The sequence below is a fragment of the Trematomus bernacchii genome, unplaced genomic scaffold (assembly GCF_902827165.1).
Source record: "Trematomus bernacchii unplaced genomic scaffold, fTreBer1.1, whole genome shotgun sequence".
Classification (NCBI taxonomy): domain Eukaryota; kingdom Metazoa; phylum Chordata; class Actinopteri; order Perciformes; family Nototheniidae; genus Trematomus; species Trematomus bernacchii.
This window is the reverse complement of record NW_022987588.1, coordinates 3,829,934-3,844,513: the sequence shown is the minus strand read 5'-3', so window position 1 is coordinate 3,844,513 and position 14,580 is coordinate 3,829,934. Positions and strand designations below refer to the sequence as shown.

At 41.1% G+C, this 14,580-nt stretch overlaps 2 protein-coding genes across 8 annotated transcripts in view; one reads left to right on the top strand and one right to left on the bottom strand.

Moving 5' to 3' along the window:
* Positions 1-2,105, top strand: part of ppp2r3b (protein phosphatase 2, regulatory subunit B'', beta) — a 24,405-nt gene extending 22,300 nt beyond the window's left edge. For all 3 annotated transcript variants that reach the window (XM_034128723.1, XM_034128722.1, XM_034128724.1), the window contains one exon: positions 118-2,105. In XM_034128723.1, coding sequence (XP_033984614.1) covers positions 118-250 — 133 coding nt within the window. In that variant the 3' untranslated portion in view covers positions 251-2,105. The remainder of the gene's footprint in view (positions 1-117) is intronic.
* On the bottom strand, positions 1,390-14,580 carry si:ch211-269e2.1 (cohesin subunit SA-2). 5 transcript variants are annotated; one of them, XM_034128717.1, is made up of 32 exons: positions 14,472-14,580; positions 13,886-13,981; positions 13,434-13,521; positions 12,992-13,138; positions 12,331-12,427; positions 12,094-12,170; positions 11,935-12,006; positions 11,244-11,448; positions 11,007-11,155; positions 10,844-10,917; positions 10,642-10,765; positions 10,336-10,434; positions 10,140-10,219; positions 9,942-10,049; positions 9,735-9,852; positions 9,532-9,649; positions 9,296-9,399; positions 8,992-9,084; positions 8,833-8,919; positions 8,453-8,653; positions 8,033-8,109; positions 7,854-7,941; positions 7,670-7,750; positions 6,773-6,865; positions 6,515-6,689; positions 4,698-4,834; positions 3,835-3,936; positions 3,518-3,666; positions 3,308-3,436; positions 3,046-3,224; positions 2,541-2,604; positions 1,390-2,453 (listed from the first exon to the last, which is right to left on the bottom strand). In XM_034128717.1, the coding sequence occupies exons 2-32, from the start codon at positions 13,933-13,935 to the stop codon at positions 2,318-2,320; spliced, it is 3,501 nt and encodes a 1,166-aa protein (XP_033984608.1). In that variant the 5' UTR covers positions 13,936-13,981; positions 14,472-14,580; the 3' UTR covers positions 1,390-2,317. The 5 variants fall into 5 exon arrangements, with proteins under 5 accessions (XP_033984608.1, XP_033984610.1, XP_033984609.1 ...); XM_034128719.1 differs by having other exon boundaries at positions 7,854-7,923; XM_034128718.1 differs by having other exon boundaries at positions 10,844-10,911.

Below are 14,580 nucleotides of genomic sequence, written 5' to 3'. Positions count from 1 at the left end.
AACTCTCAGCAGGAAAGCAAATTAGCTTTTCCAAATGTAAACAGTTTGAGTGTTATAATTGAGAACATTGACTTTGTCTGAATGATCCCTGATCTTTTCCTCTATGTTTCTGTTTAGGTATGAAAATCCTCTGAGCCCTTTAGGGCAGCACATCTCCACTGAGCTGGGTCTGACAAAGAGACACTTCTTTCAGATTCCCAGTCCACACTGCAACCTGGACGAATATGAATATGAAGATGACTTTGAGTGATCCTGTAGTGTTTTCTCACCTGCCGAGTGCCGTGCGCTCCAGGAAACAGCCCAACCTGCAGTGGATGAATCTCATCAAGACAGATTCACAGGTTCAGGACAAACTTCAATAAACAGGAAGTGAACAGAGCACTGGTGGGGTCAGATGTGCTGGGAAAAATGGACACAGTATCACACATTTGGACAGGAAATATGATCAGAGCAGATGGTGGTTGCTCAAATTACCGAATGTTTTAAATATGTTCACCAGCCTCGCTTACAGAAGTCATCACAGCTGACTTTGTGGTGTAACAAGCGGCACGTTTAGACCTCTGCACACACACACACACGTGGACACAGGAAAAGTTGTGTAATGCTTTGTATAAAAAATATCTGGGGCGAGTGTTATCTCATCTGAAAATCAGTATCGTGTTATTCATGAGCTAAATCACATTCTGATTGGTTGATTCGGGATTTGAACTAATTATCATCTGAAGTCATTGGCTAGTGTTACATTCCAGTGATCATAATGGAAGCTTTTCTACAAGACTGTAAATTCATGAATGGGTGTTTGTTGAAATGAGGAGATGCCAAACAAACCACCGTCAAGCCTGCTGCACACAGTTCACACTGCCAAACACACACACACACACACACAGTATTTTGTACAGGTCTGCACTCATTATTACATATATTTACTGTATTTGTGAGATGGGGTTATTATTAAATTATTAGAGAAGAGTTTATAAATACCTGTAAATATTTATTTGGTGCTTGCTGTGTTGTAAATGATTCGGGAAATTGTTTTAGAGACTTTTTTCTATGTTACCAAGTACTTCATTTTTATGTACTTTGACAGAACAAAAGGAACCAATATTAAAATGTTTTGCTTTTCTTTAAATTAATAATAAAGCCTTTTAATGGAAAAGTAAATACATGGACTGTGCTTTTTCATTTAAAGCATCTAGTACAGACTGTTTTTGATATGCTCTATACATATAAATGTCTGTTAGATTAAAATTGCAGCTGCTCAGTCATGTTATTTTAGACTAAACTAAATACAGATGTTGACCCTCTTGGGAAATGACTTCATGGGTGTAAAGTGGGACAAGCTGTAAGGCAGTAATACAAATTAACAATTTAAATATATGGAGAAATGTACCAGATTGACTTTTTTTATTTAAATTAATAACTGTAATACATAAGGAATGTTTGGCAAACCTTAACAAGGAGTTATAATAAAGTGGCAGGCATGACAATAAAGCAACATTCTTACAATACTGAGTAATATCATAATATTCATGTTTTGGATCTCAGTGTGATCCAAATGTCACTCGTAACATTCAGGTAAATTATGTATTTAGGGAAAAATGCTTAAAAAATACTCATTCACTTGGTCCTCAAATGAAAGTGGTCTGTGAATAAAAAACACTTAACTTAAATAATTTGAGACATTATTGGATAAACAAAGATAAATATAGTGTTATTTTATATATTTAACAAACCCCTTGAAAAATACTGAAGTCCTTCTGACTGCATGAGCCTGTATGTGTTGCCCTAAGCCCATTTTATGAGAAATGTATAAATGTGCCTATTTTGAATAGGCTCTGTAATAAAACTAAATCAACAGTGAAAGTGCATTTGTCTGCTGTGGATAAATACATATGTGTTGCTCCAATCAGTGTTTCCAGCAGCCGGAGGGGACATGTGATTCAAAGTCAAATACAATTCCCATGTCTTTACAATGTAGAAACATGTGATTTAGTGCAATGTGTCTTATTTATGTGTAACAATCCTGTGCAAAATGTGGATTTATGGCACAATAATAGAATATATCAGCTTCTCTCTGCACAATTAATAAATTCCTATTGGCTGAAGTGTTTTCGTGGGATTTGTTGATACAAAAAACAATCTGGATGTAGCAGACGTGTCCTTATATTGAACATATTGTACTGTATTTAAACAAACCTGTATTAACAGGACTGTAGAGGGGGATGGGTTGCCGGTATTTCCTCACATAATTACAGAGACAGAATAAAGGAAAGCCCCCTTGAAATGTTTGAGGTCTTATCCTCCAACAAACTAACTGTTACAGTTCAACTTCCACAGTGTGGTCGTCCGCCTCGTTGAGGATGCTGAGGACAGTTCCCTGGATGTTGGATCTCTTTGCAGGAGGCTCCACGGGGATGGAAAAGGGATCCGTGTCTGCTGTCTTTTCCTGATGGCTGAGGAGTTACAGGAGGTCACAGTTATTAGTATGAGCATGGTGGAGGAGATCTAATGTGTCACTGGTTTAGACATAATCAATTCACCTTGGACTGAAGCTGGACTTTCTAACCTTAGCTACTTTGGAGTCAGAAGGGCTCAACGGGAATCCTTAAGGAATAAGAAAAAGACAAACATGATGTAGCTGGCTGCATTAAAGGTCCCCTATTATACTGTTTCTCATCAATATATTATAGGTCTCAGATATATACAAACATGTCTCTGAAGTGTTTGGCTCCAAACACCAAACAGATCATGCATTGTAGCATCCCATAAACCCCTCTGTTTCAGCCCTGTTTCAAAAGTGCTGATTCTCTGTCTTTTACGTTACACAAGCCAAAAAAATCGTTATGACATCATAAAGTGGCCAAAATCTGATCAGCTCATTTTCAGACAGGCTTATATAATACATGGATCAGGACCTTTATATATACAGTCTATGATCAGGGCACATGTTTATGTGCAAAAGACATGAAAAGGTGCATTTTGCATAATAGGTGACCTTTAAGAACACAACACTTATGTGCTTGATTTGACAATTAGTTCTAGCACCTTCTAGTTTTAGTTTGGAGCGACTGGGCAGGTACTTCCTGTCAGAGCTAACGTACGACGCGGCATCCTCCCCTTCAGCTGCAGCCAGCAGGGAGGCTCGATAGTAGAGGAGCGGCTGCCAGCTCTCCTCCCTGAGGTCAATAACCTTCTCGGCTGTGTGCTTCTGCAGGTAGGAGAACCTGCACAGACAGCAACAAAACTTTCAGAGAGCCACTTTTAAAAACATGTTCGTAAGCCTGTATGTTTTTCGCGCGGCACTTACACTGTTTTCTTGTCTGGTTTGAGCAGTTTGCTGGAGAACTCACTGAGGATGGGCAGGTAGGAGAGGTACGGCGGAGTAGGTGTTTCTGCCGTCTGACTGAACTCGCTGAACACAAACTCTATGCCGTTCCTGCAAATACAAAACTCACAATTAAGGCAGAAGAAAAAGTGAAAACAATAGTCTAGGTAATGCGACAGAGCCCCAGCTAACCTGTGGATCATGACGACACACTCACGAAACTTGAACTGGTCCCCCAAGCTGAGGGCGAAGCGCCGGGCGAGCTCTCTGATGCTGGTGAAGGTCTGGACCCCCGGGTGAGCCCCCCCGCTCTCCTGCTCACGCTTCAGACGGACCAACAGCTGAGGAAAGAGGACAAACAGGAATATTCCCATTTAAATTCAGCATCCCAGACAGACCTAGACAGCAGCATACAAAATGTCACAACAGAACAGAAAAAAAACAGCAAATGAATCCTAACAATCAATGAGCACAGTTACAGGACATGTGCATATTTGTATTTCCTCTACCTGCTGCAAGCAGAGCACCAGAGTGCGAGCGCTCTCTATCTTATCCATCTGTCTGGTCCGGCACATCGTCTCCTTGATGATGTCTCCAAACTCGTTGTAGTACTGGAACAAACAGGGAGAAGTTAGCTATGTAGCACATACTTAGCACGACTCCTGACTTTTCCTTGTGTTTTAATTTTAATTTTGTTTTTTATATATATCTGTTGTAACTTATTGTCGTTTATTGTGATTGTAGTAATGTGTTTTTATTACATGTACAGCACTTTGGCTCGACCAAAAATCGCTTTTAAATGTGCTATATAAATAAAACCTGATTTGATTTGATTTGATACTTGTATTAAAGGAAGGGTTTTATTTATTTATTTTTTATTGTGCCAAGAGTTTAATTATTAGATCAAAACCTGATGATGCCAGACTGTACATTTTAAGCTACAGCCAAAAGCTGCTTAGCTTAACTTGGGAAACAGTTAACCTGACTCTGTTGGAAGGTAATAACATGTATCTACCTGCACTTCTAAAGGCCTGTAATTAAAATTGAGTATGTTGTTTGTATAATATATTCAAAACTACAGTGTTAAAAACACAAGTGGCTGTTTTATGACGGCTTGTTTCTTCTTGATCATTTGAAGATCTTGGGTGACTACCCAGTCTACCCCGATCTTAAAATGATCACATGCGAACAGATGTGGGTTTTTATCACCTTTGGAGTGAGCCAGACTAGCTCTTTCCAGTCATTATGCTAAGCTAACCAACGGTTGGGTATAGCTTCATATTATTACAGACATGAGAGGGGTATCAATCTAACTTTTGGCAGGAAAGCTGATTAGCCTTTTTTCCAAATTGTCCATCTTTTTAAGCTTCACCTTCATGTAGTAAATGAAGACCTCAGCTGCCATGCTCATCTCCAGAACTCGATGCACTATGAGTTTGCAGAAGGCTGCCAGCATATTTCTGCGTTTGTGTAGCTCCTCCAGCCTCTCCTCCTCAGAGTTCCCACTGACTGAGGAAGCCAGATGGAGATGAAGCGTGCGGTTGGATGTGAAGTGGTCGAGGGTGAGAGAAGGGGAAGAGAGTGATTAATCATAACAAATCATATAACAGAAACTAAGAGAACAAAGCAGAGTGTTTTAGTAAGTTTGAGGACAATGGCTTTAGCAGGTGGAAATCAAAGATAACATAAGACTAGAGTTATGGTTGTGACACCATGTGGCTTCAATCTTTCACAAGGGTAATAAAATAGGCTCAGAGGTGAGCCAGAGTTAATGGAATTTTCTCACGGAAAGAGATTGCCCTGATTTTATGATTTAACTCGGGGCCCTTACCCTCCGAGTGATCTCTGATCCAGCAGCTAATAGAAAACACTGCCTATATAACAAAACCCTTACCAGGCAAATCCAATAAAACAATAGCTTTTTATTACATGTTCGAAAAACAATAATCCTGTATTGTATTTGTTTAACATTTAAGAGATTCCCACCAGGACCGCTATTGACTTCTCTGGACGATCCCACATTTGGATGCAATATGTCTCGGAAAGTAAAGCTATTGTAAAGATAATAAAATGTTTTAGTGACAGTCAGCCATCAATGGATTTATAGGTTTCACCTGCAGGACTTTACAAAGAAAACATTACGTATTTCCAACATGTCAATCTTGTTTGACTCATTTCAGATCAGACGGGAACACACTGCTGTCATCAATTTACAAGCAGCATGGCTTTGAAAACAAAGTATAACATCCTTTACTACAAATTAGTACAGCCAGTTTCAAAGTGAGGATATTAACAGGGTTTCCTTTGTAATTGAGGATCACTTGTTAGGTCAGGTGGTAAAATCAGACCCAGTTTACAGTCAGCAGGCAGCTCAGCAGTCAGCTATCAGGCCTGATGTGTGGCCGTGCATTTCAGATCTGCATGTCTGTACCCAGAGAACAGCTGCACTGAATCACAGCTTCAGAGGGAAGGAGGCTGAGCTCCACAGAGTGAGAGTGCCATCTGCTGAGTAAACTCTGCACTGTGTTTCTGCTGGGGGTCCCGCACACTCCTGGGTGCATGATCATCACACACACACCTATAGGAAGGCAGCTGTTCGGATGTGTGGAGTCGGACCTGCAGGATTTGTGACTCCTAAGTGCATAACAGAGCGTGTCTAAAGCTTGTTTTAGCCGTGAGGATTTTCAGCTTATGCTACTTTACACTTCTACTCTATTAGGGAAATATTGTATATTTTTCTTCACTACATCAGATTGCTATTTTACTTTTCCAAAAATGATATATTGTTTAAATTAAACCAGTTGTTTCCAAAACTTTTGTGGCCCTTAACAAAAATAGTGTGTGTTACTTTTCAGATGTGTAAACCTCTAAACTTTTCACATAGTTTATATTTTATATAACTGTTCAATGCTAAAAAAAGGTCAACTTATTATTTGTTTATCCACAGAAAAAGAGCCTAATGAGCTTGTTGAATTGTATTTGGTTCTATTAATATGCAGATATTTATGCTTGTTCGTACAAGTCTTGAAATTAACTGTAGGTGAGCACAGAGGAACACAGTTAAGCTGATTCATTTGAGAAACAGCCTCAGCACATAATCATCCTGCACAGTGACGATGAAACATCTAGTTTCAGCAATAAAGAAATGATGTAATATAAACACTTCATGTAATCATGTAGATGTCTCACCCCCGCTCTGGCTCTCACAGTCTGGTCCAGTGAAGACGTGCATGCACACGAAGGTGGAGAGCGCCCTCTGCAGTTTGGGACTGGGGGTGTAGAGCAGAGGCCCGAAGCAGCTGGGGTCCCACACCTGCAGCTGGAAGGAGTGAGCCGTCAGAACGTCACAGACTCCCAGGAAGGCCTGACATGGAAAATAGAGAGGATGTTAGACGAGAAAAAAAGAAAAAGTAAAATGTGCCATGATTTTTTAAAACATCAGTTGACCTGCTGCTGCACCCTGGGGTCAGAGTGGGAGAGACAGTGGTGACCTCGCTCACAGAAGAGACGCAGCTGGAGCCTCTGGGCCACGGCCTTCTCCTGAGACACACCCACACACACACACCCACACACACACACACACACACACACACACACACACACACACACACACACACACACACACACACACACACACACACACACACACACACACACACACCACACACACACACACACACACACACACACACACACACACACACACACACACACACACACACACACACACACACACACACACACACACACACACACAGATTCAAACACGTCACATTATCTTGCCTACAGATAATTTGATGATTTCACAAGACCATATTTACGGATAGTTTTTTATGTACAGACACACACACAGGGCTTACAAACAAGGCATATTGATAGGTGACAAAAGTGCAGCATTTTCCTGCAAATATGTGCATTTCTTTTAAAAAGAAAATTCATTTGATATGGGCCTCTCGAAATACAGTCTTACTTTAAAGCTCTTTCTGTTGCTTAACATATTAACACACATTATACCATTTCATCAAGTCTCTGTATAATTTTGTTTCACAATCTACTGAATATTGTATTAATTAATCTGTTAATTGTGTGGATGGTAGAATTTCAGCAATTAGAGCCTGAGCCTAAGATTACATCTTAAAATGTATTTTTCTGTATTTTTCCGTTTTTTATTTTAGTAGTACAATTTTGCTTTAAGGATGACCGAACTGCTTCATGTTTATCATATACAGTTGCTGATCAGTCAGTCAACTGTTTCTGTATCCACATTTCTTATTGTACTAGTTCTAAATTCATTAATATTGCACTAGTTAAAACATCAGCCCGAGTGCAACAGATGTAACTCACTCTGGAGGTTAATGTGTCGGTACTGGTGCTGAGGGACCAGATCATGCAGGAAGAGAGACACTGCAGTACCTCCAGCAGCACCTTCAGACATATAAAGAAGAGAGAAAGAGACACAAGACAGATTGTGGATAAATCAATCCATAACACTTGTACAAACTTGACTTTAAAGAAGCAGAGCAGGTACCTCAGGCGGTGCTCCTCCCTCACTGCTCTCCACTGACAGGAGAGGAGACAACAGCTCAAACAGGTTCCACCTGAGGAGGTTGTGACAGCTTACAAAACACAGAGAAACACAGAATGAACAGCAAATAAATACACATCACTGGCAAAATGCTGTCAGCTCAAACTGCTCTCAAACCTTACTTGTGGAAAGCTCTGAGTTTCTTCAGTTTGGCTAAAATGTCTCCAGTTTTCTCCTCATCGGCAGAGAAACTGTCACCCTACAACAGAGGAATAGCAAATAATAAGTAATCGTGTCAAGTAAGGCGTTTAATTATAAGCATACAACCGGTTTGGTACCTTTTAGAATAAAAAACATAGCTATGTCTACTATAATACGGCTTGAAGAGGTACACATGTGCAATAATCTCTACCAAAAAGAAAAAATAGAGAAAAATATGAAAAATGTTGAAGTATTTGTAACTTTCTTCGGATCCCAAAAGGGGTTCCTGAAATGTAGTGTTCTTCAAACGATCTGGACTGCTAATAGGATTATGACAGACATTAAGTCTCAATCCATTCATCACCATCTCTTTGTCCCTACAGTGTGACAGTCCCCCTCACCTTCAGTGCGTCCCCCAGCAGTGCTGTCAGCTGATCCACCCAGCTCTGCACCACAGAGTCTCTGGCGTCTCGGGCTGTGGCGCTGGAGGCCGTCCCCCCCCCACTCAGACTGAGGGACGTACGGGCAGCCGCCTCCAGAACAGAGGGACCAGCGTGGTGCTCCAAAACTGTTTCCATCTCTGCCGTCAGAGCCGATACTGCCTGAGGACGAGGAGGAATTAACTAATCATATTGATAACAGCGGGTTGGGAAAGTTCTTAAAATATCACACTAAGGCTCCAATACTTGGTTTCAACAAGTATTGGAACTGTGTCATCCCATTCATTTGTCATAAATGCTCCCTGTGATGTGTGTGTGAGTTGAAAGCCTGTGATGCAGACCTGTGTGTTGTCAGAGTCAGGACACTCAGGGAGGAAGAACTGAGGAATCTTCATCAGGGAGGCCACACAGTCACTACTCTCTGAAAACTTCACAAACAATATCATAATGTAATCCACAGAATATAGTTAGTATTATATTAGGTATTACAAAATAAATACCTTGGATAGTAACTTTGGAAGCACCACGAGGAAGTGATCAGTGAGCTTGGTACAGTCATCATTCTGGATTTTCCTTTCCTTAGCATTCATTACCTGAAACATTAAGTCCAACACACCAGTTTATTCAAATATAATTTATTTTGGAGCATGTTTCAGTGGCTTACATTACACATTAGTGACGCTACAGTTATCAGTAGCACCACCAAGTATATTTACTAAAGTACTGTTCTTAGGTACAATTTTTGTATGTAAACTGTTTTAATACTTTCCTGATCATAAAAAAGGGAAAAGCTCTCCTACTGACCTTCTTTGCTCCACTCCTTCCTGCCAGTGATGGTCCCTCTGCAGCCTGACGCACCGACGCTACCAAGATCTCAACGAGCACAGTTTGTTGTGCACAAGTGAGGCCTGCAGACACACACACACACACACCACACACACACACGATGATGACTGCTGTAGACCTCATGCATGTGACACTATCCACTGTCTAAGATATTTAAAGATCATTCTGCCAACAACTACACACATCCCTCTTACCTGGACCTTGTGAGGAGGGGTCCTGCAGCAGTATGGATGTGAGAGTGGGCCAGTCCTTCAGCAGGGCGGCACCAACGTCCCACAGACTGTCCACCAGGTAAACCACATGTTTGTGCAGCTGAAGACAAAAGAGACGTTTTACTCCTTCCAATTTCTTAAGTAAAAACCACAGCCCTGAATTTAAACAGGCAGAATATGTTCACCTCAGACTCCTGGTAGAACTGCAGCAGAGCCTTCAGTCTGGATGTGTGTTGTTTATGTACCTCCACCTTATGTATTTCATCCTCAGTGTCAGATGTAGGGCCTGCAGTGTTGAGAAGCCTGGACGAGACCAATAACATCCGGACACACTTTAAATAACAGTTTTTTAAATCTGTGTTAGTTCTTTGTAGGGATGGAGGTGACCGTACCGTGAGAAGAGCAGCTCGCCTGCAGCGGCCGCCAGGGGGCGCTGTGAGGAGTAAACTAACTGGAGCAGCTGCTGGTAGTCTTCTGGACTGAGAGCATCATCTGATGTTCTGAGGAGACAGGAGTAGTTTGATGCAAATACAAATAGTAGGAAAACTTTAAAGATGATGGGATAATAATTATGAGAACAACAGACTCACCTGGAGATGAGGAGCAGCAGCTTCATGGTCTGCACTGCCACCTCGTTGTCTTTATCCAGAGTCATGGAGATCAACCGGTCCTGGAACACAAACAATGTTACATGAGTGTACACACATATACAAATATTAATTAAAATGTTTGTTTCTGCCTTGGTTACCACAATCCCTTAACGCAACTTTAAGCAGAATAGCTTACCTTGAAGCGGCTGGTGAACAGGTCCAGTTTAGGGAGGAGCTGAGGATCTACATATAAACCCTGCAGACCTAACACACACTTGAGACGCACATCTGGAATCTGAAACATGATGAAAATGTCAGAGCAGAGACAGTTTAAAAAAAGAAAAATGTACTAACAGAGACTTGAGTAATGCTGTGACAACTTGCTGTGACTACTGGTTTCATAGCAAAGACAACAGACAGTCAAAGATCTATTATTCCCAAAGATATCTCTGTTATATCTTCTGATCACATCATAACACATCATATGTTTCCTGTTGATTACCTTGTCGTGCATCATCCAGCCCATGTATTTGAGGTAGCTATCGTTGAGAAAAGCAGAACTGTAGAGCTTCATCCACAAACCCAACTCCTCCATACAGATAGAGCGGATTTCTGGAAGCACGTCGCTGCACAGACACACGTGCTCAATAAGATAAGGCACTTTGAAACCACGCTGAAACCAACCATGTCAGAGAAACACTTACCGATATCTTTTCAGGAAAACTCCTTTAAAGAGGATGTCCATCATGCTCTCTATCTCCGCCCTCTTCCCCTGCAGCTTGAGGAGCAGGAGCACAGGCACACAATGAGGCAGACATTACTTATAGAGCAAATATAACATCCTCAACTAGATACAAAGTGTCTCACCTCTGTGACTTTCTTCTCTATTCTCTCGTGTTGCACGTTGCTTCTCTGCCTTGTCTTCCTCTTCTGCACCTCGTACAGTTTCTGACTGTTTTCAATGCCGACGCTCAGGCTCAAAGCCACGGCAACCAGAGAGCTCAGCAGCTTCACCGCTTCTCAGGGACATCCGAACCAAGAAGCTCATATTAGTTTATTGAATGGATTTATGTATCTGTTTGTGTGTGTTTTCTATTTCATTACCTGCTAGTGTGCAGGTGTGTCTGAAAGCCCGCACTAAAGAGTCTGACAGCTCTGTGAGTAGTGAGATGAGGGTGTTCATCAGGTAGCTGTCGAAAATGACGCTGTGCTGACACTGAGAAACCAGCACCGACATAAAGTCGCAGAACTCAGAGAAGAACCAGCGGCCCTCCGGTCCAGACTGTATCAGAGGATAGTCCACATTATCCTAAAGAGAGAGGAGGGAGGGAAATAAAAGAGAGTAAAGACCGTGAAGGGCAGACATTATTTAGTTCATCAGGTTAGAGAAGATACTCACAGAGTACTGAGCAGGGCAGAGGAATTGTGTTCTTTCAGCGCAAAGGTGTTCATAATAAAGATCGGATAAAAACGGGTACAAAAGAGACTAAAATACAGAAGTCTTAAGTAGCATTACTGTTAACCTAAAGACAGGAGAGAAAACTATTGGATGGATCACCACAAATAAAATCCTCACCTGCCTCTTAGAGCTTCTGTAGTCAGGGTGATGGGTACGTTTATTTCAAATATGATTGTATTTAATATAGGAAATCCAATTAGGTGACATGTTGATCACTGTTCTAAAACTGATTGAAGAAACAGTGGGGCGATTACATAATGAATGAGACGCTCTGATACAGAAAGGTCAGAGCAGTAAATGTCAGGACAAATCCATAAAGCAGGAGGTTCTACTGACTGTGTCCAGGGGCCATGTGACTGTGAGGATCCACGGGAAGGCCAGGAACTTCTTATACTGCAGACCAGAAACCTGAAGCACACACAGGCAGACTGTTTCAGACCAAGGGGTTGAAACAGATGAAAACACAGGAGGAAACACAGATTGAAGACCTTTTACCTCGTCCAGCTCCTCCACCATCTTACTCCTGAGCTCACTGTCCTCTCCGCTCTGACACATCTCGGCTGTGACCACACCTGGAGAGACAGGGGGGAAACATACACCTTAGGTTGTGTATCCTTCATATGTGTGTGTGTGTGTGTGTGTGTGTGTGTGTGTGTGTGTGTGTGTGTGTGTGTGTGTGTGTGTGTGTGTGTGTGTGTGTGTGTGTGTGTGTGTGTGTGTGTGTGTGCTTGCCTTTGCATCCCGAGCATTGGATGTAGAAGCTGATGAGATCGAGGAGGGAAGTGTCTCTGTCCTTCTGGTAAGCCTCTATCCAATCATCAATCACCGTCTGCTCAGACAACACAAGAGTCAGATTGTGTTTTTACTGTTTATTAATTTGTATAATTTGTATATTCAAGTCTTTTAATAATTCGGGTAAGTTCATTGTTTTTAGTTATTTTTGAAAAAAACTCTCTGCTGAAACCAACAATAAGTCTTTATTATAGATCAAAGGTGAACCAAAACATTTGTATTTGTATTTTACCATGAGTAAAAGAGTTCCCAGGCCAAGACAGGAAGCATAACAAATAACAAATACTTTTTGTATATTGAAGTTGTATAGGTAAAAATAACTTTATAAATAAAGAAAGAAAGTAAACAGACATAGTACTAATGTTTTGTGCATGTTTCTTGCATTACATCTGAGATAAATAGTGTTGACCTTCAAATGTATTAGTTTATTCCAAACATCCCAATTATTATAAAACAAAACATGTACACTTTACACAGTGTTTGTAGCGCATGATGGAAAGGAGCAGGGAGAAGAAAATATGATATTACTAACACAATAAGATTTAAATAAGACAGTCTAGAGCAGAAGCCAATGTTCCATGTGAGAGTAATCTGGTCTCACCTGCATGGCGCCCCGGCCCATGGTGAGCACCTGGAACAGGGTGACAGCCTCCACGTGTTCGCTGCCTCCTGCTCTGCTGCTGCCACTGGCTTTAGCACGTTTGCGCTTGACATTCTCTGAGCCTGTGTGTGCTTTCTTTCTCCGTCTCTGCGGGTACAAAATAAAGCAGTAATCATATGAGTTATTATAAACAAGCCAAATGCAAATATCTGAATGACAAACTCCTCTGTGTAAGCACTGTTCTTTGAAGAGTCAAGATCCAAATTCAAGAGTCAGTCAGACTCCAGGCGGTTCACTCCTCCAGCTGGGCACTAATGAGCCTTCTCACTGTAATAGCTTTCCTCATATTGTCATACTGCTCTTCTACCATTATTCGTCTCCTGAACAGTTGCTCTCAGACCTTAGACCCTGCTTGTTTAATGATGAACAGAGAAACACCTACCGCACTCTTTTGTCTGTTCTCATTCCCCGACTCATCCTCTGATTGATTGACAGCTGCGGAGGAGTTCGCCTCATCATGAGAGTTCTTCCTGGGAAGTCAAAACATTCATTTCTAATGACTTGAATAGAAAATCTAATTCTTGTTTATAGTTATGTTTCTTATGTATCTGCTATAGCTACTTTGATTTTCATGAAACATGATCAACTTATTAAATATAATGACTTTTTATGTTTGAAATGCCCCACATACTGTTAAACACTAATAACATGCTTACAAATCATTGCTAGTGGAGAAAACAAAAAACTATAAAAGTTATCATCTTTGTGGACCTTGAAGGCTCCATATTTTAATTCTGAAAAAAGAGTTTGGTTATACTTTTTATACTTGAATTACAATTTGAAGAAGAGGAAATGTTATTCCCCCACTTTAGAGAATACAAAAAAACCTCTTACCTCTGCTTTGAGGCCCTGGTTGCAGCTGAAGCTGTGGTCTCTGGTATCATCTCCTTCTCAGATCTTTACACAGAGTTCAGGTGTGTGACTCTCCATCTGGAAATACAGTGGTGATGAAGTAGCGTACAGACAGAAGTTATTTCAGACAGTTTGCTCAACCCAAATCATGGAAACGTTATCAATACGAAACCTTTACCTGTATATAAACAGAAGGTTGCCATACTTATATATCTGGTCAATTATTAACATTTGGAGGGGTTGCAGGGTGTCTACAATGTATGCATGCCGAAAATATACATTGCATGCCCCTCTCCACAGGGAGGAGCTCACAGGGGATTTAAAAGAGTTGCTTAAAGACACTACGGGAGAGAAGCTGCTTTGAGCCCTTGAGGTCATCATAGACAACTTCAAAACACAGTCTGCCATCCTGCGACCCTGCTACATTACACATATTTTATTTGAAAACTAAAACATAAGTTATGATTTACTGAAGCAGCCCTGTTGTGTGTAGCCTACATTGTAACAGAGGTGAGTAACGGATAAACACAGACAGGTCGGTCGCATATCCTCAGTTTTTCAAACTTACCCTCTTCACATTGATTCATCCTTCCTTGATGGTATTTAAAATGCAAACGATGTCATATTAAAACATTTAAAACATTTTCCACCACGAATATCGTCCTTATTTCCACCAA

Excerpts from the sequence above, each read along its gene's own strand:
- si:ch211-269e2.1 (XM_034128717.1), bottom strand. The coding sequence starts at position 13,935 with ATGATACCAGAGACCACAGCTTCAGCTGCAACCAGGGCCTCAAAGCAG. Across the intron at positions 9,650-9,734 it reads AGTTCTACCAGGAGTCTGAG|CTGCACAAACATGTGGTTTA; the intron begins GTGAACATATTC and ends TTTTGTCTTCAG. Across the intron at positions 2,605-3,045 it reads CTCCAAACTAAAACTAGAAG|GATTCCCGTTGAGCCCTTCT; the intron begins GTGCTAGAACTA and ends TTATTCCTTAAG.